This window comes from Vulpes vulpes, chromosome 15 (assembly GCF_048418805.1).
Source record: "Vulpes vulpes isolate BD-2025 chromosome 15, VulVul3, whole genome shotgun sequence".
Classification (NCBI taxonomy): domain Eukaryota; kingdom Metazoa; phylum Chordata; class Mammalia; order Carnivora; family Canidae; genus Vulpes; species Vulpes vulpes.
The window spans coordinates 10,963,533-10,989,952 of record NC_132794.1 but is presented as its reverse complement, the minus strand read 5'-3'; the positions used below and the strand labels follow the sequence as shown (position 1 = coordinate 10,989,952).

General features: G+C 47.8%; 1 protein-coding gene across 4 annotated transcripts in view; it reads left to right on the top strand.

The window, feature by feature from the left end:
* Nucleotides 1–19,972, top strand: part of ITSN1 (intersectin 1) — a 215,842-nt gene extending 195,870 nt beyond the window's left edge. For 3 of the 4 annotated variants that reach the window (XM_072740764.1, XM_072740762.1, XM_072740763.1), the window contains 7 exons: nt 3,641–3,808; nt 8,378–8,590; nt 9,809–9,930; nt 10,952–11,034; nt 11,331–11,414; nt 12,148–12,321; nt 14,647–16,696. In XM_072740764.1, the coding sequence (XP_072596865.1) occupies nt 3,641–3,808; nt 8,378–8,590; nt 9,809–9,930; nt 10,952–11,034; nt 11,331–11,414; nt 12,148–12,321; nt 14,647–14,795 (993 nt within the window). In that variant the 3' untranslated portion in view covers nt 14,796–16,696. Of the gene's footprint in view, nt 1–3,640; nt 3,809–8,377; nt 8,591–9,808; nt 9,931–10,951; nt 11,035–11,330; nt 11,415–12,147; nt 12,322–14,646 lie in introns of all 4 variants that reach the window. The other variant, XM_072740761.1, reaches the window with a different exon arrangement.
* Nucleotides 19,973–26,420: the final 6,448 nt, after the last annotated feature.

Genomic DNA, 26,420 nt, shown 5'->3' with positions numbered 1-26,420 from the left:
AACATACTATTTGCATAATCATTTTTCTTAAAAATTTCTGTGTGACAAAATATAATGAACAATAATGAAAGGCAAATGATAGGTGTAAGCTGGGTAACCACATTTCAGACTGTAAGTAAGTAAGTAGGATATGAAATATCCATAGATTACCCATCTATACCTATGTATGTATGTATCTATCTATCATCTATGTAAGGCAACTTACAGCTCAAGAAGAAAAAAATACTCCAATTGGAAAATAGGCAAAATACACAACTAGATATTTCTGACAGGCGGTGTAGAGTAGCGGTGAAGAACACATAGTCAGGAGCCAGGCTGCTTGGGTTTGAATCTCAGTACCGCTGCTACGTGCCCTTGGGGTACAATGCTCCTCTCTGAGCATCAATTTCTTCAGTAAATTAGGGACACTAATAATACCTACTGCAAAGGCTTATGAGAATTAACCAAGGTAGTATATGGAAAGTACCTGGCTCCTACTAAATAGTACATAAACATTAGCTTTATCATTTAGTACACTTATATACTAAATATACAAAAAGCTTAAGTTAGCTACATAATAAAAGAGATGTATAACAAAAGAAGAAAATACCTTGTTTTGGGCTTGCCAGATAGGCATATCTTGAAAATGTAGGTCACCAGGGTGAGCAAAGATGCTGGTCGAAGGTAGAGTGGGTCAGCCTTTTGGAGGGTGATGGACAGATCAAACTGCAGATTCTCTTGGCTGAACACCTCCCCCTCTAAGAATTTATTCTGCAAAAATAATCTCAGAAATATTGAAAAATTAGGAACAATATGAAGCTGTATGGGAAGGGAAATATTTAAATGACTGGTAGTTCATCCTTAGAATGATATATCATAGGGTCCTTAAAAGTGATAGCCACCTGGGTGGTTCACTGGTTGAGGGTCCTGGAGTCAAGTCCCATATCGGGCAGGACCCTGCTTCTCCCTTTGCCTATGTCTCTGCTGCTCTCTCTGTCTCTTCATGAATAAATAAATAAAATATTTGAAGGAAACAAATGATAGCATAGGTCCACATAAAATGGACATCAAATGACATAACTTATGAAGTGGAGAAAAAACAGTGTGCAAAATGGTACAGTGTAGTGTGGTAGTATGGTTCAATTTTTATTTTCCAAAAAGTGCGTGTGTGTGTGTGTGTGTAGGCAAAGCATTTGACTAATATATAGAAATTCTCTCCAGATGGGGAGATTACAGATGATTTTTAGGATCTTCATTACTTCCCGAATTTTCTGAATTTTGACACTCTGATAATTAGAGAAATCAATAAGCCCATTTTCATTTTGAAACAAAATAAAACAAACTGTTAGAACTAATACACAAGTTCAGTAAAATTGTAAGATAGAGAATCAATACACAAGTATCTGTTACATTTCTAAACACTAATAATGAACCATCGGAAAGAGAAATTAAGAAAACAATCCCATTTACAATTGCATCAAAAAGCATACAGTAAATTGGTGCAGGCACTATGAATAATAGTAAGTAGATTCCTCAAAAAATTAATAATAGAACTATCATATACAATCCAGTTGCTCCACTTCTTGGTATTTACTTGAAGAAAATAAGAACACGAATTCAAAAAGATACACGCATCCCCATGTTCATCCCTGCCTTATTTATAATAGCCAAGACATGGAAACAACTTAGCCACTGATGGATGAATGGATATAAAAATTGTGATGTGAATATATGTTATATTTATGTTGAATGTATATAATGTAATATATAATGGAATATTATTCAGCCATAATAAAACAGTGAAATCTTGCCATTTGTGTCAACATGGATGGACTCTGGAGGCATTAGGCTAAGTGATAAAACTCAGATATAGAGGGACAAATACCATACAATCTTTCTTAAATTTGGACTTTTTTTTTTTAAGATTGTATTTATTTATTCATGAGAGACACAGAGAGAGGCAGAGACACAAGCAGAGGGAGAAGCAGGCTCCATGCAGGGAGCTTGATGCAGGACTCGATCCCAGGACCCCAGGATTATGCCCCAGGCCGAAGGCAGATGCTCAACTGCTGAGCCACCCAGGGATCCCCTTAAATTTGGAATCTTAAAAAAATTAATTAAAAAAAAACCAAAATGAACTAGGGGTGGGGGAAGGGGAGGTGGGTGGGGGTGGGGGTGACTGGGTGACGGCCATTGAGGGGGGCACTTGATGGGATGAGCACTGGGTGTTATGCTATATGTTGGCAAATTGAACACCAATAAAAAATAAATTTACAAACAAACAAACAAACAAAAACCCCCAAGTTCATAGACACGACAGATTAGTGGTTGCCAGAGGCAGGGGTAGGGGATGGCATAAATGGGTAAACTATGTTTGTGGGGGTGTTTTTTGTTGTTGTTCTTAAGTTTAAATAAATTGAAGAAAAAGAAAAGAAAAGGAAGCCAAACCAAAACCAAAACAAAGGAGTTTGCACAAGCCAGTCGTGTGGGCTCCTGGTCTAGAGCGGTAGTCCTTAGACTTGCCTGCACGTTAGAACCACCTGGAGAGCTCTAGAAAATTGCTACATGGGAGCCCCCCCCCCCCCACACACACCCGGGGCTATGGTCGGGGATGAGACATCAGGAGTTTCCAAAGGGATCCTAACTACAGCTAGGATTGGCCTGGAGGGTGGGGCTGTTGTTGGAGACGACTGGGGGACACAGGACCCAGAATGTGCATTTTTCTCAATTTAGGTGCTTACCTAGGACTTTATGCCAAAGGGTACCTTTGAGGTGAGATATTATTCATGCTTAGGTCCATTTGAATTATTTGTATGCAGACAAGGCCTAGGCAGGTACACCTTCTGCATCCCCCGTGCATTCCAAAGCTGGCTCAGAACCTTTCTTCACGACTGCTCCTAATACCCTAAGTCCTTTGAGAATCTGATGGGCACCTTCTAAGCGCCAGGTACTTTGCGGGGTGCATTGCCGTATCAAATCATTTACCCCTCCAGCTACCCTTATAGAGGAGGTACGATGAGCATCCCCATTTTTAGTATAAGGAACCTGAGGCTCAGAACATTTGTGGGACTGGCCTATAGCATGGCTGGTCACTGGCAGAGCACAGATTTTTAGGATTTTATTTATTCATTCATGAGAGACACAGAGAGAGAGTCAGAGACACAGGCAGAGAGGGAAGCAGGGTCCCCACGGGGAGCCCGATGTGGGACTCGATCCTGGGATGCCAGGATCACAACCTGAGCGGAAGGCAGATGCTTAACCGCTGAGCCACCCAGGCGACCCGGGGGCACAGATTTTAACGCAGGAAGAACTGGCACTCTTAGCCTCCAGCTTCGAGTGTTTTGCACAGAATAAACGCACATTTGCTCAGATGTGTTCCAGAGTGCGCAGACCTAGCAAAGAGCCATCTCTAGGAGGGAGATGTGTAAGGCTGCATCCTGGTCACCCTCGCAGCAGCCACCCCCGCCTCGACCCCCAGGTATAAATCGTGTGTCATTCCCCTGCCTCCCCAGGGGACCCTGCCAACCACCAGTGGCTGCAGCTGCGGTTCCCCGCGTGGGCACCCATTGGGAAAGGTGGGTGCCATGCCCACCTCTGCGGGGCCCACCTGCACCGCCTGAAGCCACTGCCTCCTGTCCCACCCCCACCCCACACCCCGCAGATCCTGGAAAACACTCCTGAGAACCACCCCGACCACAGCCACCTGAAGCACGCCCTGGAGAAGGCCGAAGAGCTGTGTTCGCAGGTGAACGAAGGGGTGCGCGAGAAGGAGAACTCCGACCGCCTCGAGTGGATCCAGGCGCACGTGCAGTGCGAAGGCCTGTCCGAGGTAGCTGCCTTGGGGGGGGGGCCCAGGCTGTGCACCCCCAACCCCAGCCCCCCCACCCCGAGCTTAGCCCTGCAGCCGGCGGGGGTGGGTGGTTGTTGGGGAGATTGTGAGCCGACCTCTCCAGGCCACCGGGCCCGTTCTTTCCAGTCCCAGAGTTCCTTTATGTCATTAGATCTGCTGGTTTCTCTCTCTCTCTCTCTCTTTTTTTAAGATTTTATTTATTTATTCATGAGACACAAGAGAGAGAGGCAGAGACACAGGCAGAGGGAGAAGCAGGCTCCATTCAGGGAGCCTGACGTGGGACTCGATCCCAGGTCTCCAGGATCAGGCCCTGGGCCGAAGGCAGGCGCTAAACCGCTGAGCCACCCAGGGATCCCTGCTGGTTTCTCTTTTGTGTCTTATTCTCGCACAAGTGGCCATGCTTGTGTGTGTGTGTGTGTGTTTTAACACATTTTATTTTATTTTTTTAAGACATTTTATTTATTTATTCATGAGAGAGAGAGGCAGAGACAGGCAGAGAGAGGAGAAGCAGGCTCTGTGCAGGGAGCCCGATGCGGGACTGGATCTTGGGACTCCGGGATCACGACGTGAGCCAAAGGCAGACGCTCAACCACTGAGCCACCCAGGCATCCCTGTTTTAACACATTTTATTTTATTTATTTTTTTTTTAAAGACCTTTGTGGGGGTTTTTTTGTTTTTTTGTTTTTTTTAAATATTTTATTTTTTATTTATTCATGATAGTCACAGAGAGAGAGAGAGGCAGAGAAACAGGCAGAGGGAGAAGCAGGCTCCATGCAGGGAGCCCGACGTGGAATTTGATCCCGGGTCTCCAGGATCGTGCCCTGGGCCAAAGACAGGTGCCAAACCGCCGCGCCACCCAGGCATCCCTGTTTTAACACATTTTAAACATATTCCCACACATTCCAGATCCGATCACTCCAATCCCCGCAGCCCCGGACTCGCTCTGGTCGGCGGCCTCCGCTCCACTGTCTGGGCTGTGATTTCTGATTGTGAGTTCGGGGTGCCCGGGAGCTTTATCTGCGGGACCTTGAGGTCTGAAACAGCATTCCTCCTGCGGGGGTTGCTACCGGCCTCACCCTAAATTAAATGTAGAGGGGCTCGGAGATCACACGAGTGTGCGAACTTGGGCCAGGGCCATCTCGCTCTTGCAAATTCTCAGGAGCTTTTTTTTTTTTTTCCATCTCACTTATTCCAAGGTCAAAAACAAGCAAGTCGTCTTGTTCCTGCCTTCTGTGCTGGAGTCTACTTGTCATTCCTCCTCTGGGAGCCAGTGTTTTGGTGGCCATCTCGGGGTAGACCCCGCAGCCCCCCTGGGCCCCCCAGGCATCACTGGTCTCCTGCCCTCCACCTGGCTTTCCAAGTGGATTCAAGAGACACTCTCAGGGCTGAAGCCGGCTTTGGGGTTTGTTGATCTTTGGAGGTTGACATTTTCATTCTGGCTTTGGCCTCTCTCTGCATCGTTTTTTTTGTTTGTTTGTTTGTTTTGCTTTTTGTTTTTTGTTTTTACTTTTTAGAAATTCTGATCGCTTTGCTTGCTTGCATTTCGAAAGTGCATTTTTTCTATGTTACTGTTTTAAAATTTTTCACTGGCTGTGTCAGCTATCTAGTCCACCAGTCTGCCAGAAACAGAAGTTTCTCTCCTGGTATTTAATTCTCTTCTTGTCGCTTACCTTTCTTTAGTTTCATTGATTCTTTTTGCCTGTATTCCCTCTCTCTCTTTGCCTCTGCATCCATGTCTGTGGCCGTGCGCACACACCCATACACACGTGCATGCACGCCCACCGTTCACTAGGGTTTACCAAAATGCCCAGGGAGAATGAGAGTCCCCCTCACCCACTGTCCCTGTGGCTCCTTCCTTCTTCCAGTGCTTCAGGGGCGGTCACTGGCTCCCCACCAGGGGTTCCTCGCCTGCCTCACCTCCCCGTCTGCCTTCAGTGTAGGTGTGCGATTGGCAAAGCCGTGGGAGCATGGGGTTCTGGGTTGATATGCAATCCAGGGGCAGTCACTGGTTGGTTGGCTTATTCTTTCATCCACTTGTCCATTCAGTAGACATTTCTCAAGCACCTGCCCATGTGCCATTGCTCAGTGCTAAACACAAAGGACACAAAAATCAGTAAGATGGGACCCCCTCCCTCCCTTGGGTCCTATGACTCTGGATAAAGTGGGGGGCTGACCCAGTGCTTACAACAAGATGCAGGCAGAATGAGGTGCAGGTGCTGGTGGGGAGGAAGGGACAGTCACAGGGAGATTCCGGGAAGCATCGGAGAAGGAGACACTTGGCTGCGTGTTGAAGGATAACGTTATCCGTCCAGGATAGAATCCAGGGGGTGGGCATCCCAGTGGAGAGCATGTCCTGAGCAGGGCATCTGCAGAGCAAGAGGTGATAAGGCTTTGGGGCAAGCTGAAGCCAGGGCGAGCAAGGCGTGTGTGTCATCCAGAGGAGCTCTGCCTTGTTCCTGCAGACAGCACGCCTGACCAGCTCCTGAACCTGCCAGGCGGCAGTGCCGACGTGGTGACCTGCTCTTTGGGAGGGGACCCTTCCCTGAGTCCCACAGCTGTCATCAGGCAGACTCAGCATAATAAGAGTGTGAAATAAGCTCTTATTATGAGTTGTGTGGCTTCTGTACCTCTCTGAGATAGACTCTTTGCCTCCCTATCGATCGTTCCTACCTGGCTTCGTACACCAGCTTTTGTCTCATCTGTATGGTGTTCACTGTACAATCGTGGACGAGGGCGTGTTGGCTTCTGTTTCCTGGCCCAGGTCTGGACTCGTACCCATAATTAAATTTCAAATACATACCGTCTTTGGCATTCTTGTCCTAAGATAGGAAAATGAAATGACGGTTCCCAATTCATTTATATTCAGTGTTAGCCTGGCCACATGGAAGCCCCAAACCTGGAGTCTGAATACATGACATCATCTTTCTGTGATCCAGGCTGCCTTCCCTGGATTCGTTGTCTGTCCCCAAGGAGCTTGAACTCCCTCTAGGCAAGCAAAATTGATCTCCAGACTCCTCTTCAGAGTTGTGAAAGGGTAAAGAATACTCTGCAAAGGCTCCCATTTGGGGACAGGGTACCACATTCAGTCTTCTGGACTCTCCTAGAGCCTCGGGGGGAGATTAGAGACCCTCCTCCTTCCTTGTGGCCAAGAGCGCAGTGGAGTGGTCACTCTTCCTTGATGCCTGTGGATCTCCAGCCACAGAGGCACCACTGATTCTTTCTCCCATGATGGAGGGAAATGGGTGTTCACCAACATCTCTTGGGGGACACATGGTGTGCACCCTGTCACCTCTTCACAAATATTCTTCTCAGGGAGGTCTACAGGGTTCGTAGCTCTGGGGAGGATTGCCCTTGAAGGCTGATGGTGGAGCTTCCTCCTGGGGCTCAAGTGTGGGCAGGTAGGGGCCATGAAGAACTGACACTTGCCTGGATCCTATTGCTGCCTGGGCACAGCTGTGGTCTTTCCCTCCCTCAGTCTCTCCTTCTACCAAAAAAGGGGGTCCTAATGGAGTCATGTTTCTGCCTCAGTCTACCTCCACCCCTTTAGAAACTGCTCACATGAGATAAGAGAGCCCAGTGGGATGGTAGAGTCAGGTTTCAGCAGCCCTTGGCACCAGGTCCAAGATTTGGGAAGTGGCAGGAAAAGTTTCCCCTTCACATTTTCAGGACAAGTGAGTTGGTTGAGATTTAATGTGCACTGACGCTGTGTCTGCTCTGCTTGGCTTTGAGGCATCACCCAGTGCCCCCGAGTTTTGCAGTCACCCACGTGCTAGGGGCCTGGACTCTATCTGCAGCTTGGAAAGTAGCATATGTCCTGTAGAATTATACAGAGAATAAAAATAAATAAATAAATAAATAAATAAATAAATAAATAAATAAATAGAATTATACAGAGAATAGTGGCTGCTTTCCAGAGGCCCAAGGGACTGTCCGAGCCTGTGTGGGGTCATCACTGGAGCCGATTCCTGGCCCCAGCGTGGACATAGCACATACTCATTGAGGTGGGAGAGGGCTGAGGATTTTCTTTCTGCTTCCCATTTCCTAATAAGTAAGGAGGGACACTAATCCCTGAGACACTAATAGACCCCTAGGGAGAAAGCAGCAGGAATTATACTCAAGACTCATCTGGATATTTGGAATCTCGGAAACTGTGTCTTTGACATTGACTCCTTGGCTCTGAAAGGCACCACCTGAAGACTTCAAAGCAGTCCTTGATTTGAGCCTCAGATACAGGACCCCTGGGTCCCAGCCTCCTATTCTTTTTTTTTTTTTTTAATTTTTATTTATGAAAGTCACAGAGAGAGAGAGAGAGAGGCAGAGACACAGGCAGAGGGAGAAGCAGGCTCCATGCACCAGGAGCCTGACGTGGGATTCGATCCCGGGTCTCCAGGATCGCGCCCTGGGCCAAAGGCTAAACCGCTGCGCCACCCAGGGATCCCCCAGCCTCCTATTCTGATGGAGCCCGGGCTTTCAGGCGCAGAAATACAAAAATCAAAAAAATGACCTCACTTCATCATGTGTTCTTTGGGTTTTGTTTTCCTTTCTCAGCAACTTGTGTTCAATTCAGTGACCAATTGCTTGGGGCCACGCAAGTTTCTGCACAGTGGGAAACTCTACAAGGCCAAGAGCAACAAGGAGCTGTATGGCTTCCTCTTCAACGACTTCCTCCTGCTGACCCAAATCATAAAGCCCTTGGGCTCTTCCGGCACCGACAAAGTCTTCAGTCCCAAATCTAACCTGCAGTATAAAATGTACAAAACAGTAAGTCTGATTCCAGATTGCAATATCAGGGTTGATGGGGTTTTTTTTTGGGGGGGGGGGGCGCATAGAAAGTTTCCAAAGAGAGTCAGAGTATTAGCAGGGTTTGGGGGCTGTGGCACAGAGGAGAAAGCTAAGGGGTGAGCCAGGGTTTAGGGTTACTGAAGCAGTGAAGCTCTAGCACCATCAGAAGAGAAACAGCATTCAACTAGATTGACGAAACATCTACTAGCTTCCAAATGGCCACCGTGGGTCCCCAGGCGACAGCACACCCTGTGCTCACGGTTACGGATGAGGCAGGCTTGGCAAAGCTCAAAACTGGAACTCCAGGGCCCACCTTCCAAACGTTCCCAGATCCGCCTCCAAACTGCCCGGGATGGCTTGAAACATCTGTGCCCCTCACCTTTTCCCAGCAAAAGCCAATCTAAACAGTCAATGTGTGGAGAATTTCCCTCTGCTGTTTATTTGGTCTGCTCCTACGTCCATAGCTGTGTTTGTCTTCGCGTCCTGGGCTACTGTTTTCCTAAATTTGTCTGTGTTGGGGGTGTTTTTGCAGACGAATTTTCTCTGAAGCAGCAGTTAGCCTGATTGTGGGGAAAAGGAAAACATACTTTAAAAAAATTTTTTTTTAAATTTTTATTTATTTATGATAGTCATCACAGAGAGAGAGAGAGAGAGAGGCAGAGACATAGGCAGAGGGAGAAGCAGGCTCCATGCACCGGGAGCCCGACGTGGGATGCGATCCCGGGTCTCCAGGATGGCGCCCTGGGCCAAAGGCAGGCGCTAAACCGCTGCGCCACCCAGGGATCCCCGGAAAACATACTTATGTGGATTGTCACTAGCCACTTTATATGAAAATCTTTGAGGGAACTGGCTGGAGGTGAAGTCGTGGGGACTGTTGGCTGATTAGGATTTGTCAAAACAGACCAGTCAGCTCTTCTTCTAAAGGACCCAAAAAACACCTGCAAAATGAAGGAGGCAAAAATCCCTATTGACAGTTTGTAATACGTGAAAGTTGATATTAACACAAAATCATTATTCCGGTAGAGTTTACTGGAACACACACACGCATTTCCTCTTTCTAGTTTATGGGAAATTAGAAACTAGTTTACACACACACAAAGTTTAGTTTACTAAAACACGTGCATGTAGGCTCACACACACAGTTCACTGAAACAGAGTCCCAGTCTGGTTTTATAATGCCTGTGCCTTATTTTTCAGCCTATTTTCCTGAATGAGGTTTTAGTAAAATTACCCACTGACCCTTCTGGAGATGAGCCCATCTTCCACATCTCCCACATTGACCGAGTCTACACCCTCCGAGCTGAAAGCATAAATGAAAGGTAAGACCTGCCACCTCCCGGCTCTGGGCACCCCGGCTCCACTGGGTGCTGGACACATAGAGGACATTTAATCCACCAGAAGGTCCCAACGTTTCTTGAGTTGTAATACCATAACCTTTGGCTGGAGGGGGTAGGAGAGAGGTCTTAATACTTTTCTCTAGAGCCTCTCAAAAGTTTAACACGTGGCATGAATTTTTCAAAATAGAATGAATTGAAACTGATTTTGCTCGAGAATTTTTAAAAAACACATCTTCATCATTCTTTGAGATCAGATTTCCCGAGGTTTCCCAGGTGGCAGAGACCAATAGGAATGCGAATTGGGGATTAATGGGACCACCCAAGGCTGACCCCGTCCTGAGCTGTCTGGCTTGGACAGACGTTCTGGATCTGAGAGCAGCGGGTACTTTGCCTCAATTGTGTATTCAAGACTCTGCCCTAGAGCCAAAGGAAATAGATCATTTCTGAAGGGTGAACTTGACACAAGGCCAACGGCATTCCGAAGAGCATTTGCGCCAAGCAAGAAAATTGGCCAAAGTTATGCATCCATGGGTCTCTAAGAAATGAAGAAGAAAGCACCATGCCACAGTGCTTCCCCCAGAGTGTGTTTGCTTTTCCATGTAAAGTGCTTCCGTTTCTGGGAATTGAGTTTGGTCTTCCCTTGGATGGTTTAGTAAGAGAGATCCATCTGGCCTCCTTCGGGAAGGCAGAAATGGGATGCTTTTCAGTAACAGAGGACAGAGTTGTGTGCCAACATCTCCAGGACAGCATCTCTCTTCCACGGGGACACCCAGGCCAAGGCCGGTCTCGAGTACATCAATAAAAATACCACTCATCCCCTCCTTATTCATGGTAGGAATAGTTATTAGCATCATTTGACATAAACCCAGACTTTCTTTCCCAGCCTTTATTGTTAAGGGGCAAATGAACAAAGCAGGTAGGGTCCTGGAGGCTGAGTCTGAACAGACCTGAAACCTTTTCCCCTGAGTTCTGTTTGGCACCTTTCTGTCTTTTTCTTCCCAAGGACTGCCTGGGTGCAGAAAATCAAAGCTGCTTCAGAACTTTATATAGAGACTGAGAAGAAGAAGCGGGAGAAGGCGTACCTGGGTATGCACTGCTCAGCGGCGTGGCTGCTGTGTGTCCTGCCAAGCTGGGCCCAGAAGGCTGGGCACAGGGTCCCTAGAGGTGGAAGACGGGCCTGTGGGTGGAGGGGGTTGCACCTGAGAAGGGATGGGCGTCGAGGAGATGGAGAGTGGGGTGCAGGGTGAGGGTGGAGCGTAAATTCCAGGAGCCAGGAAGCCAGAGTGTAAGGGGAGGAGGGGGCAGCTGATCTGAAGCAGACAGAGATGGGGAGGGAGCCAATTGTTTCAATGAGCCATCTTGTGTTCTTCCTGCCATCACAGTCCGTTCCCAAAGGGCGACAGGTATTGGAAGGTTGATGGTGAACGTCGTTGAGGGCATTGAGCTGAAACCCTGTCGGTCACATGGTAAGGACCCCAAATTTCCTCCAGCATGGGGTAGGGTGGGAGCCTTTTCTGTAATCCCCGCGCCCCTGCCCAGCCAGCTTTAAGTCAAATGTACTATTGCCATAATCCTAAATTTCCTTCCAGAATTGGTTTCTCGAACCCTTATTAAAAACTTAGAGTTTTTCCCCCCCCTTAATTTAATCCTTCCCACCACTTTGCTTTTTAGAGAGATCTGAGTGGTTGCCATTTCACTGTGGACGTAATGCATTCCTAAGGCTCTAGCAAGGAGACTGGAAAGGCCTAGTTTTAAAGCTCATTAATCTAATGGTTTAAGTATTAGAAATATTTAAGGATCGTAGCTTAAGTCTGATGCTGAATGGTGGAAGTTTTCACTCAGATCTTCCATTTTTTTAAAAAAGATTTGATTTATTTATTTGAGAGAGAGAGTGAGAGAGTACAAGTAGGGGGAGCGGGAGAAGCAAGCTCCCCGCTGAGCAGGAAGCCCGATGAGGGGCTCCATCCCAGGACCCTGGGATCACGACCTGAGCCGAAGGCAGATGCTTAACTGACTGAGCCCCCAGGAGTCCCCAGATTCTCCATTTGATGCCACTTAACGAATATGGCAGTGGGGGAGGGGATAGAAATGAGGGACCCGTGGAGGGAAATTGCTGCCCAGTGTGGCTACGCTCCTGCCATGCCATGCCCAGAAGTGCCTGCAGCCACACGGGAGTCTAGCAGACTCTATCCACTCTAGGAAAGAGTAACCCGTACTGTGAGGTGACCATGGGTTCCCAGTGTCACATCACCAAGACGATCCAGGACACTCTGAATCCCAAGTGGAATTCCAACTGCCAGTTCTTCATCAAAGACCTGGAGCAGGAGGTCCTGTGCATCACCGTGTTTGAGAGGGACCAGTTCTCTCCAGACGGTGAGTAGAGAATGGTCCCCTGAGGTGTCCTTCCTTCTTCCCTGTCACTCAGCTTTGGTGGGTAAATGCTTTCTATCTGGGAACTTGGTGGCCGGGGCTTTTTGGCTTCCCTCCAGAGAGATGAGGTTGACACAAGATAAGACTCAGCCTCTTCTAGAAAGAGGACTTCACTGATGCTGCGGTATCTCAGGGAAGGTGGACAAAGCGTGCTTGGTGTATAGTGGTCCAAGATAAAGACCCTGGACCATGGTCCGATGCTTCCCCAAAGCAAGTGACTACAACAAAGGCTATCCCCCAAAGTCTCAGCCCAGTCCTTGAGTTCTTGGCCCAAAGCCATGGTGAAAATGGATAAAAGTAGCCAGCTGAGCAAGAAGAACACAGCCCACAATGGGTGTGGCACGAATCAATCAGTGCCCTTTGGGTGATATGTCTGGTTAATCAAAGGGACAGAATTATGTTGGATGCATATTCCTTCAACCAGCTGTCCATTTCTTCTGTGAGCCTGGAAAAGCAGGGGTCTGGACAATGATTCCAAGAAATTCTCTCTTCCTCACCCAATAAAAATCAGACAATACATTTAAAGATTACAGTATCAACTTAATTATATTCAAAGAGTATAGTTAAGTGGTAGGAGTGAGGGATTACGGCTAGCAAGATCTGTGCAAGGCTTAAATTGTTCCATGTGGCTTTTGCCTTTTAATACTTAAATGAATTATCTCATCATAAGTCAGGCACCTTTAGTTATGGTCCAAAGACAGGCACGTAACTGCCTAAATATTACAGTGTCTCCAGAACAGTCTCTCACATGTGGGATCCTACTGTGTTTAATTATCAGTTTTTATTCTGATGAGTGAAGGTTTGAGACTGGATTGTTATTATGGTTGTTTTAGATAGTGAAATATCACGACATAGTGTTAACTCCACTGGGATATAAATGGAAAATCCTAGTGTTGTTCTTACATCACAGATTATTTCATGAGGTGAGCAAAATAAAGCTGTATCTGTCCACCAGAAAAAAAATTCCCACAACTTATTTTTTAAAATTATTTTTTCAAAGCTTCTTTGTTTTCTTTTAGTAATCTCTACACCCAACGTGGGCTCGAACTCATGACCCCAAGATCAAGAGTTGTATGCTCCTCCTATTGAGCCAGCCAGGCACCCCAAATTCCTACATTTTTAAAAAAAGATTTTATTATTCATGAGAGACACACAGAGAGGCAGAGATACAAGCAGAGGGAGAAGCAGGCTCCGCGCAGGGAGCCTGACGTGGGACTCGATCCCATGACCCCAGGATCACACCCTGGGCCGAAGGCAGGGACTAAACTGCTGAGCCACCCAGGGATCCCAAATTTCCACATTTTAAATGGGACCTTGAAAGAAAGCTGTTTCCTGCACAGAAGTACCCATAGTATATTTCCATAAATAATTCTTAAATGAGTAAATGAAGAAATTATGGCCTGGAGGCCCATTTAATACCATCATGTTATTGCCTCGCATTTAAAAAATGTTCAAATATGTTCACATCTGTTCTTCTGCTGACACTCAGTATTTGATGAAAAGTGGTCTTGAGGTAGTTCTGGGAGCACTGCTGGAACCGTGCGGTGCCCAGGCTGTGGCCTCCTTGCCCACACCTTGCATTTGCTCCCTGGCATGTGCAAGGGGACATAGTAAGGACCAGCCCTAGATCACCATCCTTAGCTTTTCTGAAAAGGATGTGACATCATGAAGTATCCTCCTCTGACAAACCCAGGGAGCTACTTCTTTCCAATCTTTGCACAGCTCATACGACATGCGATGTCACATTGCCTCCCGGGAAGCTTATAGCCCCTAGGAGGTCCCCAGGTGTGGGGAAAGTCATAGTCTGCAGGGGATTTTTTTGTTTTGTTTTGTTTTTTTAGATTTTATTTATTTATGCATGAGAAACACAGAGAGAGAGGCAGAGACACAGGCAGAGGGAGAAGCAGGCTCCTTGCCGGGAGCCTGATGTGGGACTCGATCCCCAAACTGGGATCACGCCCTGAGCCAAAGGCAGACGCTCAACCGCTGAGCCACCCAGGAGTCCCATATAGTCTGCAGTTTTACCTCCTTTTAGACTCCCCTCTGTTCCCAGTCTGGAACAGTCTTTTTTTTTTTTTTTTCTTCCTTACATTCCATTTAAAACTTAGGTTCTGTCATTGTAGTTCATGGATTCCCATAAACAGACCTAATTCCCTTTTGGAAGAAAAGAGAGCATAACAGTTCACTGAGAAATTCCTAATATGCCAACTACATGCCTTGAAGTAAAGGAATTCTCTCTTTGAGCAGGGTTTTTTTCTCTCCTTGCAGATTTTTTGGGTCGGACAGAGATCCGTGTGGCCGACATCAAGAAGGACCAGGGTTCCAAGGGTCCAGTTACAAAGTGTCTCCTGCTACACGAAGTTCCCACAGGAGAGATTGTGGTCCGCTTGGACCTGCAGCTGTTTGATGAGCCATAGGGAAGTGGGCCCAGGCTGTGCTTGGCAGAGTTCCAGCCCCAGGCGGCAGATGCAATCTGGAAAAATGCATTGCTTCCCTTAGACCACCGTTTGACGTTCAGCCACAGGGCAACGAGACAGTGAAGACAGGCCCCTCAAAACTTCTAGGAATAGTTCTCGACAATCCTTCCCCCACCCCCAAACAATTTCCCACTTTATGAAACAAAACTGTGTCTTCCTTGGTCCCCACTTCTGGTCTCATCATGGCTTCTAGGGGCTTTGAAATCCCATAGCCCCCAGCTAGATTCGATTGGGAGTCTGGCCCATTCCTGGGCCTGAGGCGTGGGTCTGGTTTATAGATTTATAAATGCAATGTCTGGATTTTTGGAGAACTCATGTAACGCTATTTCTTATCTCCACCAGTCCCTGAATAGGCCCTTTGATCTATGACGCCTAGTCCGTCGTGCGTTTAGAAATAATTATGAAGGTCCTGCCGCTGCTCCAGAATCTCATTCCCCTACTGGGACCTTATTGGAAATGCTGCCCTGGATATGATCCCTCGGGGAGATGGTCTCCTGATCAGACGATGCGCTAGCTCTTTGAAGAGCTGGTCCATGGAAGATTCTAGCAGGTGCATTGTTAGAGCCATTCCAGTCCCCTCCAGGTCTTTTTATTGATAGATGTCAATGAGAACTATCACTAGCTACTATCAGGTGATTGAGTATTGATTTCCAGCATGCTTGGAAGACGGTTAAGGAAGCTTGTTACCTACAAAGTTGTACCCTGCTGGATTAGATCACCACAGGTCACCTGAAAGGCTGCTTTACAATATCATTGGGTCCTGGTTGCCAGTCCAGTTGGAAAATTCTCTTTGCCTTGGAGGTCCTATGATGTTTCAAGAGTAATTGCTGGTGACCAGCTTTGAGCCCATTTTTGCTTGAGTGTGGCGGATCCTAATTGTCATGGGAAATCCCAGCAGCCGTATTTGGTGTGTTCCCAAGAAAGACGTCCCCAAGATGTGAAAAAAGGAAAGTGACAATTTGGAAGTGGGGTGGAAAGATGTGAAGGAATTCCATCATGTGGTGGGGGGAAGGCTCTAGGAGCATCCAAGCCTCACAAATCTGGGGAGGAAGACCTAAGACTCTCTCCCGTCCTCTTCCGCACACAACCAACCTCTCAGTAATGGAAATACACGTGCTTGTTGCCAGAGTCGGGAGTGTATGACCCTGTGCCAAGCTGTTTGGTTTGAGTTCTTTGATCCCCCCCCTCCAACCACCCCCCTTAAATGCCGGGAGATAGGCTGGTTAACTAGGTAGTAACTTGATTTGCTAATGAAAAGTGTTGGGATCGTCTTTTGTTCGCATGTGACTGTCCTAATCCCAGTTCGTCGTGGTCATGAAATGTTCTTTGCATGTTCTCTTGGCACTGGAGTCTAGCTTTCCTGTGTTAGACGGTGTTCTCTTTGATCGTAGGTCCTTAGCATTTAACTAGGGTTGTAGAAGTGCTTTCATAGACGGTAGCATCAACATAGTGGCCGAGTCTCCACTTGGCTGAGAACTGAATGCGTAGTGTCATAATTTCCCATAAGAGCCCTGTCATATTTCAAGCAATTTTTAAAACGTGTGTGTGTGTGTGTGTTAGAAGGGGCAACAAAGTTTACATTTCATACTTTTAAGAAACACTTTATTATTTATTTATTGAAGATAGTGTAGACTTTTGTATCCAGAACAACAGACAAGTATTTTTTAAAACAGACACACCCTTTAGTTAGAAACTTTCCACTGAGCACTGTTACAGACCAAGTCTAACTTCAGGCATGCATTTGTTTACCACTTCCCAGAAGAAAATACAGTTAGAATTACCTTACGTTTATATTTTTTGACGTTGTTAAGAAACTGTGTGAGATTAAATCTATAAATAGACATACAACTCATGCGCTCCTATTTCTATAACCAATCCAGTTTGTTCAGTGTATTATACGAAGGACATGCTCTAGGGTAGAGACCAAATGTATGTGGTGTGCAAATGGGGTAGACCTGAATCACCATTCCCATCCCTTTCCTTCTGGGAGGAAAAGACCTTTTTCTTCACTGGCTTTCTTTCTGGGTCGTGCTGGTCGTCGCTGTTTATGCAGGTAGGATGTGATGTGAACAGTAACAAGCATCTGGTAACCCTTGTAGGTCTGCGAGGTCACCCTCTCACAGCGTCCCATTATCAGAATTAATGTGGCATGAAAAAGCAGTATGTGAGCCTTTTCCCCAAGTGACTGTATTGAGCATCTCTGAGAAGCTCCTCCGGGGTAGCAGCCCTGGATCGGTGTCCTTGCGCTCGCTGGCGTAATTTGTACTGTGACCCAGCCTATTTGTGGGTGAGTTAATCTGACCCTCGGATCCAGCTGTGACTCAGCAGTCATGTTGGGGGGATAGAGACGTGTGGGCAGTGCATGGGGTCTCTTTGACCTCTATTCCTTCGCTTCTGCTTTGTTGGCTGCCTGCGCTAAAATTCATAGAGACGAAATGTCTCTTTCCAATAAGCGATCTGTTTCCTAGCTCTTTGCTTCTTAGATGCCGGGTTTCTGTAGGCCACTGTATCCTGGCATCCTGACCCCGGCCCTCCAGACGCCCCTGCAAGCTTCCTTTCTTCTCTGAGCCACACTGACCTCCTCTAGCCCGGCAAGGGGCTTTTCTGCTCACAGGCTGTGTGCTGAGAACAGGAGCCCTTGGACCGGAGCTTTTTGTAGACTAGCTTTCCTGAAGGGACAATCCATATATCAGTCCCTCTGGGGCAGGGCTTCTCTGGGTGACACTGTCTCCCCTGGCAGGCAGGCAGGCAGGCAGGCAGGGAGGGAGGCAGCATCTCCTGGAACCAGGAGAGCCTGGATGGTGTTTTACACTCAGATCCCAAGCTTGCCTGACTCCAGAAGGGGGGCTCTTCTAGGCTAGGGTCACCAGGGATGCTTGAGAAATTGGGCCAGGTTTCCTTATTGCTTGGATAATGTGTCTCTTCCTGCTTGGATAATGTGTCTCTGTCCTCCGATGGCAGAGGAGAGAGCTGTGCTCCAAAGAACATTAATGTTAAAAGGGACTTCTTTTTCCTCTTTGCTTTTTGAACAACTTGAGCATGAACTTAAAGTATGTGAAAGTAACTGATTTCATCCAGTGGAGTAGCACGGAATTTAAAAAAAAAAAAAATCAGAAAGTGGGTAGATTGATCACTTGCATCCTGGTGACCTTGGTAACCAACCCCCTGGTGTCTTATGGGGAGGGAATGAGGTCAGGGGATGGGGTGCTGGAGCCACCGGAGAAGGATGATTGCAGGCCTGCCGTCCAAGACCAGGCAAGAGGGTTGTCTCTCCAGGAGCTTGGCTGGTGCGATCATAAGCCACTGACCATACAGAGAAGGAGTGTTCTAGAATCCCAGGGGATTGGAGAAGAGGGGAATGGATGAGGTGCTTCAGGTTTTATTAGGAAGGCTGGAGATTTGGGAATATATTTTAGAGTTTGCCAACACTTTGTATGGGGAGAAAAAGACAATCTCTACCCCAGATAGCCTTTTCTAGTTGGGTGGGCCAGTTCATAAGAAGAAAATCTGTTACTGTGCGGAACAACTTGAAGAATTTCCATTGGAAACAGCTAGTGGGTTTTAAATTTTATTTCATGGGCTTTCTTTCCTTTTATTTTCTTTTGACTGCCTTCTCTTTTGAGGTTGGAGGTGAATTTTACCGCAAACGCCAGCACTTTGAAATGGACACCTGCGTACTTGAGAGGTGCAGAGTGGGTTCAGACTCGAGGTGAACATGAGGTCAGCAGGGGGTCTGCTTACTCGGGATGGACTTACTCCATGAGTTTAGAGCCCCCCAAGCCAGAAGGGAGAAGGCGAGAGGAGGAAAATGAAATATCCTGGATGCTCCTCCTCTGTCTTCAGGTGTAGAGGCCTGAGTTCCCACCAGGGAAAAGCATAGTTGGAGGCACCAGAAACTAAGGACATGGTGCAGGCCTCAGATGCTGTGGTCAGAGCAGCCCTATGAGGTACTTGGTAAAAGTCACACCTCTGGTTTGCACCCTGGAAGGCAACACCTCCTCCTCTCATACCCCGAGGTGCCGAAATGCCCCTTCCTGCCGGGAATGGCCAGGGTCAGCAGCCAGGACTCTCCTGGCAGTGCTCCGAGCCATGTTTTGTGGGGGCTGCTTCATATCCTATCAATCAAGTTGGCATGTTTCTCGTACTTGGAAAACAGCCGTGTATTTCACATTGAGGAAAGGAAAGTTCTGGAACTCCCATTCCCTCACCTCACCTGGTGTCAGATCCAGGGTGTGTTTGTAGGTCATCCAGCTCAATTAAGGTACCTAACCTGATACCTGTAGGCACCAGAATCGATTCCCTACAAGCAGGGAAATCTTACTCCACGTGAAGGATAGAAGGATGTCTACCAGCTCTCTGTCTTGGGAGCATTAAAGTCCAGATGCCCCCTTGTTGGGGGGGTCTCATCTCTGGGCTGTGACTTCTTAGTAACAGAGCCAGTGATGCTAATAGTACATGTTCATCCAGGGAGTCCCTATCCTGCTCCAGAGCCCTGTCCTAGGGACTGGGAGGTGGGCAGGGGGGGGCCTGCCTCTGTGGCTTTTGTGGCCTGCTTGTGGATCTGATTTTAAGCTATTTGAAAAATACCCAATGCTTATACAAATTCACCTCCCCCTCTAAATAATCATATCAGTGACGTGCAGATCAGCTCCTAAGACAAGAGGAACCCTCATTACTCTGGCCTTGGGGGACCAGATAACACACACATAATCATTTTTGTGGACACTATGTGTGGTTGTCATATTTCGGGTAAATCTGCCCCAACTGTATGTCAGGGCTTTTGTGAGTCGTTTTTTTTTTTTTTTGTGAGTCGTTTTTAACAGGCTTCTGTTCTACTTTCTATACCAGCTTCTGTTGTTCAGCTCCTCTGACTAGCGTGACTATCTTAGTGTTCAAAGCCCACCAAGTAAAACCGTGTCCAGAGGTGGGCTCATTTGGTCAACCTTCAAAAAAAAAAAAAAAAAAAAAAGTGAACCTTTCTCTGATTCTCTGATACTTCCTGAGAACCAGTAACCAGGGTTTCTTCTTTTTATGCAGTAGGAGGAATGGAAATTTTTTTTTTCCTTCTTGGAACACTGTTTTTTTTGTACTTTTGTCGTTCAAAAAAAAAAATAACATTCCTGTGTGGCTGTGTTTCTAAAACTCGGTTCCTTTGCATTTCTCCTCTTAGGCGCAAATGGCTTTCTTCCTCCTGTTTCTCCATCTAAGAAGATGGGGGGCCGCAGGCCTGGAGGGTGGTCGGGGAACCTGGGCCGAGTCTGGTGGGGGGAGCCCGTGCTGCCCCCACTGTGGCCGCCAAGGGGCGATCTCCAGCTGGAGACCTTGGGGTCCCCGGGGTGTGACTGTGCTCGTGAGGCCACCCTGGGGCCTGCCTGCGGGTGGGGAGGGCAGGACGTGGGCCCGAGCCAGCGCCCCCGGGGTACCTAGTGACCTTGTGCCTCCCCCTGGGCTGGGGTGTTCAGCGTGTCCCCCTTTGTGAGAGCCCCTGAGGTCCTCCCGGGGGTCTCAGGTGTAAGTTGGGGGTGTCCCCCACTGTCCACCCACCCCCAGGAGGTGCCCTCTCCCACAGGGGCCCTAGGGGTCAGGCCTCCTCTACTGGGATTGGATAATAGAGTCTCTGTTTTTCTTAAAAAGATTTTATTTACTCATTTTTTAAAAAGATGCTATTTATTTATTCATGAGAGACACACAGAGAGAGGCAGAGACACAGGCAGAGGGAGAAGCAGGCTCCCTGCAAGGAGCAGGATGCAGGATTCGATCTGAGGATCCTGGGATCAAGGCCTGGGCTGAAGACAGATGCCCAACCACTGAGCCACCCAAGTGTCCCTCCTGGGACACTAGGACTTGCCGAATTTCAGATGCAGAGAATTGGTGGGGGTGGGGGTGGAGGTGGGGCATGCAGAAGCTCATGGCGTGGTGTGTGTGTGTGAGCGTATGAGAGTGTGTGCACACGTGTATGGTGTGTGTAAGAGTGTGAGTGTGATGTGTGAGGATGTCTGGTATATGTGTGTGTGGTGTGAGTATGGTATGTGTGTGAGAGTGTGTGTGGTCTGGGGTGTATGTGGTGTATGTGTGTGTGTGTGTGTGTGTGTGTGTGTGAATGTATAACAGGGTGTGTGGGGTGTGTGAGCAGAGTGTGAGTGTATGACCATATCTGTGGTGTGCGACACTGTGTGTGGCATGCGTGTGAGAGTGTAGGTTGTGTGTGTGTGGCCTGTGAGAGGAGCGTGTGAGTGTGACGGCGTGTGTGATGTGTCTAAATGTGTGTGGTGTGTATGTGAGTGTGGGACTGCACTGTGTGTGAGAGTGTGATGCGTGTGTGGTGTGTGTGATGTGTGTGTGGCATGTCCATGGTACGTGTGTGCGTGTGTGTGTGCACCAGGGGAAATGAAGATATGTAGATCGAACAAGGACACAGATTGGTCTCACACTCCCGCAGTGACACCCAGGACCCGCTACAAAATGAACATTGGAGGCCTCGTGTTGAAAATTGTTAAGATTTTGAGGCGGTGACAGCAGAGACTTAATGAATTTTGAGGGGGTGACAGCGGAGAGTTAAAGGAAGCGTGGGCCCTAGTGGGCACGTGGTCCCCCGGGACCGCACAGATCCTACACCCACGAAGCTGGCCCCGGGCACGTGGTATTTTCAGTTGGTTCTGGAAGCAGGTGGGGCTTCATCTTCCATCCTCTTACTTTGTAAAGTCCTCCTGGCAGGTTGTGGAGCGCTGGGCTGACGATACTTTTTAAAATCCACTTTTATTTCACAGAAGCACAAACGGCCTAGACGCAAGGCCCTAGGTGACAGATGCGCCCCGGGCCCAGAGAGGGTGTCATCGGCTCATCCCTTGGCCCCTCGCCCAGGCTGTTGCCACAAGGCACCCAGAAGCCTTGGGGTCTGTAACCCACTAATTTGAAATAAAACCCTTCCTTTTGATCTTTAGTTGGCCACTGAGGGCCTTTCTCCCCTTTCCTGGCAGGACAGACAGGCTTTTCGAGCCTCTGCCTTCAAAGGACCATCCAGGTGGCAGGAGAGGCAGGGAGGCTGGGACAAGGGCTCACGTCCCTTCCCCGGGGTCTGGGCTGCTTGGTCCGTGGCCACTCCCTGGAGAGAGAGCTGTAGGGTCCGCAGGTGGCTGGGGTGCCTGTCCCTGGGAGGCAGGCCTTCCCTGTAGGATGGCACGGACGGCTTTGCAGCCGGGTGGGGTGGGGAGCCGGAGAAAACCCCACTGTGTGAGTAGCTCCCGGGGTTGACGCTCCTGCCGGGCGCTGGCTGTCGCTTTCCCTCACAAAGCAGCTCCTTGTTTCTTTGTCTTGCACTGGGCTGGACGCCCCAAAACCTTTGCAGTTCTGCTTGCCCTTGGCAAATCAGCCTCGATTCTACACACACAGAGCAATAATCCTGTTTCCCGATTCTGTCCGGGATTGTGAAGCTTGCTAAGTGAACATGTCACCAGAAAGTTGCACAGACACTGCAAACTCATCTTTGTGGGTGTGACTGCGTCCCTCTGAATGAAAGAGCAAATCATAGCTTTGTTTCTCCGTGCAATGCAATCTTCCAAACTACTGAGTGCTCAGAAAGTATTTTTCTGAGGGCATTTAATGAACATCGTGCTGGCATTATTTTTCCTGAATGAACATTTCGATGTGCATTTTACAAATCAACATCCTCAACATGTCACCTGCTACATAGTCCCTGTGTCAGAACGTAGACATCCTGGCAAGATCGTTGGTAATGGGATTTATTTTTACACGTGCGTTTCAAACACACGTTGCCAATAGCCCAAGTGTCTTTGAACTGTGAAGCCGACTTCAGACGTGGTGGGCTGAAACCCAGCTAGCTGAAGTCTATACCATCCCCCCGACCCCCTTCTTCCGACTCTTGGTAGCTCTGCGTAGATAGGGAAGTTGGCAACCATATAATTCATGTCGTATTGCCTTAGCTACATTAGCTCTGTACCCTCCCATCTCTAGGTGGTCAACATATGTGTAAATACGTGTATATAGATGAGAAATCTACAACAAAAAATGTCCTGTGTATGATAATCAGCTCTTGGCATCTGGTTTTCTGCATTTCTATACAGTCTCCAGCTAAGGAAAATGCAGAAATCTACTACATAAAGTGAAAAGGTTATGCTCTTCAAAAGGTTTGTCATGAAATCTCTGCTGTGTGTTTACGGGAATGTCCATGACTAAATGTATATACGGTATGCAAGAGGCTATGCTGGTAAATGTTGCATAAACTAACACAGATTCTGTAGTCAAAATATTTAACTTGTTATTGTAAAATGTGATTTGTCATGGAGAGATTATTTTTCTGTATGTATATGAGAGTATTTTAGGAATCTAATTTAAGTGCATAAAACTATAGAAAAAAAAATTAAAAACCTATTCCAGGAGTAGAAAACCTTTAATCAGATTACTTGGGTTCAGCCCAACTAAATTTCTTATATTAAAAAGAAAATCCAAGTTGTGTATTTTAGAAATTCAAGGAAGTCATTTGTGGGGCAGAGAATGTGATGAATTCATTTAAGGGAAATGGGTGGGTGTGAAAAAGATGACGAGCATCCTGTAGCCATGACCTCAGATGGGACCGTGGTGTTTCTCGAAAAACTGACTTGAACAGGTAACATCCTGGAGGGTGGTTGTGTCAGGAAGGACGAAGAGGCTTGAGAGCCTGTTTCCCATCAGATCCGTGTGCCACAGAAGCTTCCATGAGTTCTGGCAGATTGGTCAGGAATTCGAGACTGAACCAAACATCCTTTAGAGAGTCCAGGACATGGGAGGGAGCCCCTCGACCCCCACCCCAGCCCCCCGGCTTCCGGCTCACCCTTTGCAGCTCTCTTTCTGGATAGATTCGGTGTATCCCTTTGGTGGGTCGCGTTTTCAATGACATTTTCTGGGGCATCTTCACCGTCTTCACCTGTTGCGGGGCCGGGCGGGTTGACGAAGGCAGCTTGGAATTTCTGGGCCAAGCTGTTTCTGGGCACACCAAACAGGCGGTGCAGAGCAGCCTCCTTAGGTGCCTGTGTCCCTCCGATGTGGAGGTCCCAGGGCCAGGGGGCTTTCCTCCTCTTCCCCTTCCCAAAAAAAGAGCCAGAAGTCCAGGCTGCTTCTAGGGCACAGACTGGCCACCAGAAGTGTCCCTGCCGGCCACCTGTGGAAAGATGGCATACAAAATCCCATGAAACTCAACATCTGAACCCCTGAGAGATGCATTCAGAAGTCATTGCAGGAGGTGGCAAGTGGGGGGGGGGGGTCCAGCCTCCCCTGATAGACCGGAAGTGAGGCAGTGGAGAAAGTAGCCGGTTTCTGGTAAGATGGGGCCACCGCCTATGGGTCCCTGCCGTGGGGAGCGTAGGGCCGGTGGCTTGCAGGCATTTGCGGGGAGCGGGAGCCTCGGGTTTGCCAGATTTCTTTCAACAGTCAGCTGTCTGTTTCTTGATGCTGCTGACCAACCGTTGAAGTCCCTTTTTGATAAGCGTGAGATTGGTGAACACTGGAGTCCACGTGACTTCTGGGACCTCAGGGGCGGGGAGCTGTGATTTCTGGAAGCTTCTTGGAATCTGTTGAGTCCTACAAGGAACCTGCAAGGAACTATGTGGATGAGTCATACAAGTTCCTGCAAGGAACCATGTGGATGTAACCGACTCTGTTCCCAAAGATGGAGCCGTCCAGAGATCTCCTGGTTCAGGCTCGGCCTGGGGGGGCCATCCCAGGCCATCTGCAGAACCAGTCGAGCTCTGGTCCATCTGCCCAGCACAGGGGCCGACCTTTCTCAGCACCACGCCCTCTTGGCTGGGGTAGCAAGAGGGCTGTGGGTAGGAACGAGTCAGCCAGTCAGCTGCTTCTTGGGCCCTGGTTGTTTTGAAATTTGGGGGGACAGGACAAGCCAGAGAGTGAGGGTCCCGCCCAGCAGCGCTTGCAAGCCACTCCTGTTAGCCTTTACTCGTTTGGGAAAGAATGTATCAGTCTGACACGAGTCCCTTGTGTTTTAGTGACAAATGGGTCACAGAGCTGGTGGCATAGTGCTCCCCTCACAGCCTTCCCCGGCGGGGGGCTGGGCGTGGGGGAGAGACCAGGCCACCCCCCACCCCTCCATGGACGTCCTGTTGACTGTACGATACTTCTGTTGCTGAATAATGGTACTGTTTAATTTTCCATGGAAGGGAGACCATATTGTCTAATACGCAATGTCAATGGAGTTCTAAAAAATTATTAGACTCTATTATAAATTGTAGAATTATGTATTTGTCTAAGGTTTGATGAAGCGGGGCCAAATTATGAGGTTGCTTCCGTTTGTTGTTTAAAAGAAGCTGGAGTTAGTTCTGCTGTTCAGACGTTCCTTTGGCACCTTATTATGTATGAGATGGTAAATTTTACGGATTCAGACTTATGGTAACTGATTTTTTTCCCTTAAACCAGGAGCAACATCGGTACAGATTGCTAGTCCTATGTATCTTGAAAAAAGAACCATCTCTTCGGAACAGCTCTGTGTTCATTTTGACCTGGATGGTTTACATTCACATGGTTCATGAATAAAACGAGAAAGCCAACCCTGTCACGGTGGATTATTTCGAGTTCTTTCTGCCCCACCTCCTTTCTGAGCAGACAGGAAACAGGCCGCTCGGCAAATGGCTTCTCTTCCTGGGCACTTCCTTCTCCCACAGATAAGGTGGTTGTCGTGGAAGGAAAACTGTGCAAAAGCAAAGTAAAAAAAAAAAACTGAACCAACAACCCCTGCCACACAGATGTCAGTACCAAGTAGAACTCAATTTCCCAGTACTGAGTACTTCTGGGAACTGGGGAAGTCAGTGAGGTGCAACAGAAGGAACGCAGGGGCCCTGACAGGGGAGCATAAGGCTGAGATTGTCTTACAAAGACACTCGGAGGATCACTCTGGCTTTCTGAGAAGTTTCCCACACAAACAACTCGTCAGAACCTTGAGTTTCAACTCTGGGCGCCATTAGCAAACCCAGCACTGAATTTTGTTGTTATCTGAATTTATAGCATTTTCTTCTGATTGTTTTTTTGTTTATTTTAAGATTTTTAAAATTTACTTATCCATGAGAGACACAGGGAGAGAAAGAGAGGCAGAGACACAGGCAGAGGGAGAAGCAGGCTCCATGCAGGAAGCCTAACGTGGGATTCGATCCCAGGACTCCAGGATCAGGCCCTGGGCCAAAGGTGGCGCTAAACCGCTGAGCCACCCGGGCTGCCCTGCTGATTGGGTTTTAAGGTAATTCCTCCCTATTTCATCACTGATTTCTCTGATGATGAACCAGTCCTTTAAGCTGTCTGGCTGGCTTGAACACCAGCTGACATGTTACAAGTTAAAAAATTTTGCACACTAACGTAGTGTGTTTTCACCCTTTTTAAACCAGGAGGCCCCATTTTTGATCAATGTAAAAATCCTACTCCCTTTTCCTTGGTTTCTTGAGGTTTCCAAAATAAATTAAACATCATCATAAACACAGAAAATAATGCATTTCTTTTCCAAACGACACCTAGTTCTCTTTGAGATTGACAAGGTCTCCTTTTGCACAAATTGGAGGGTAAAAGGAATCA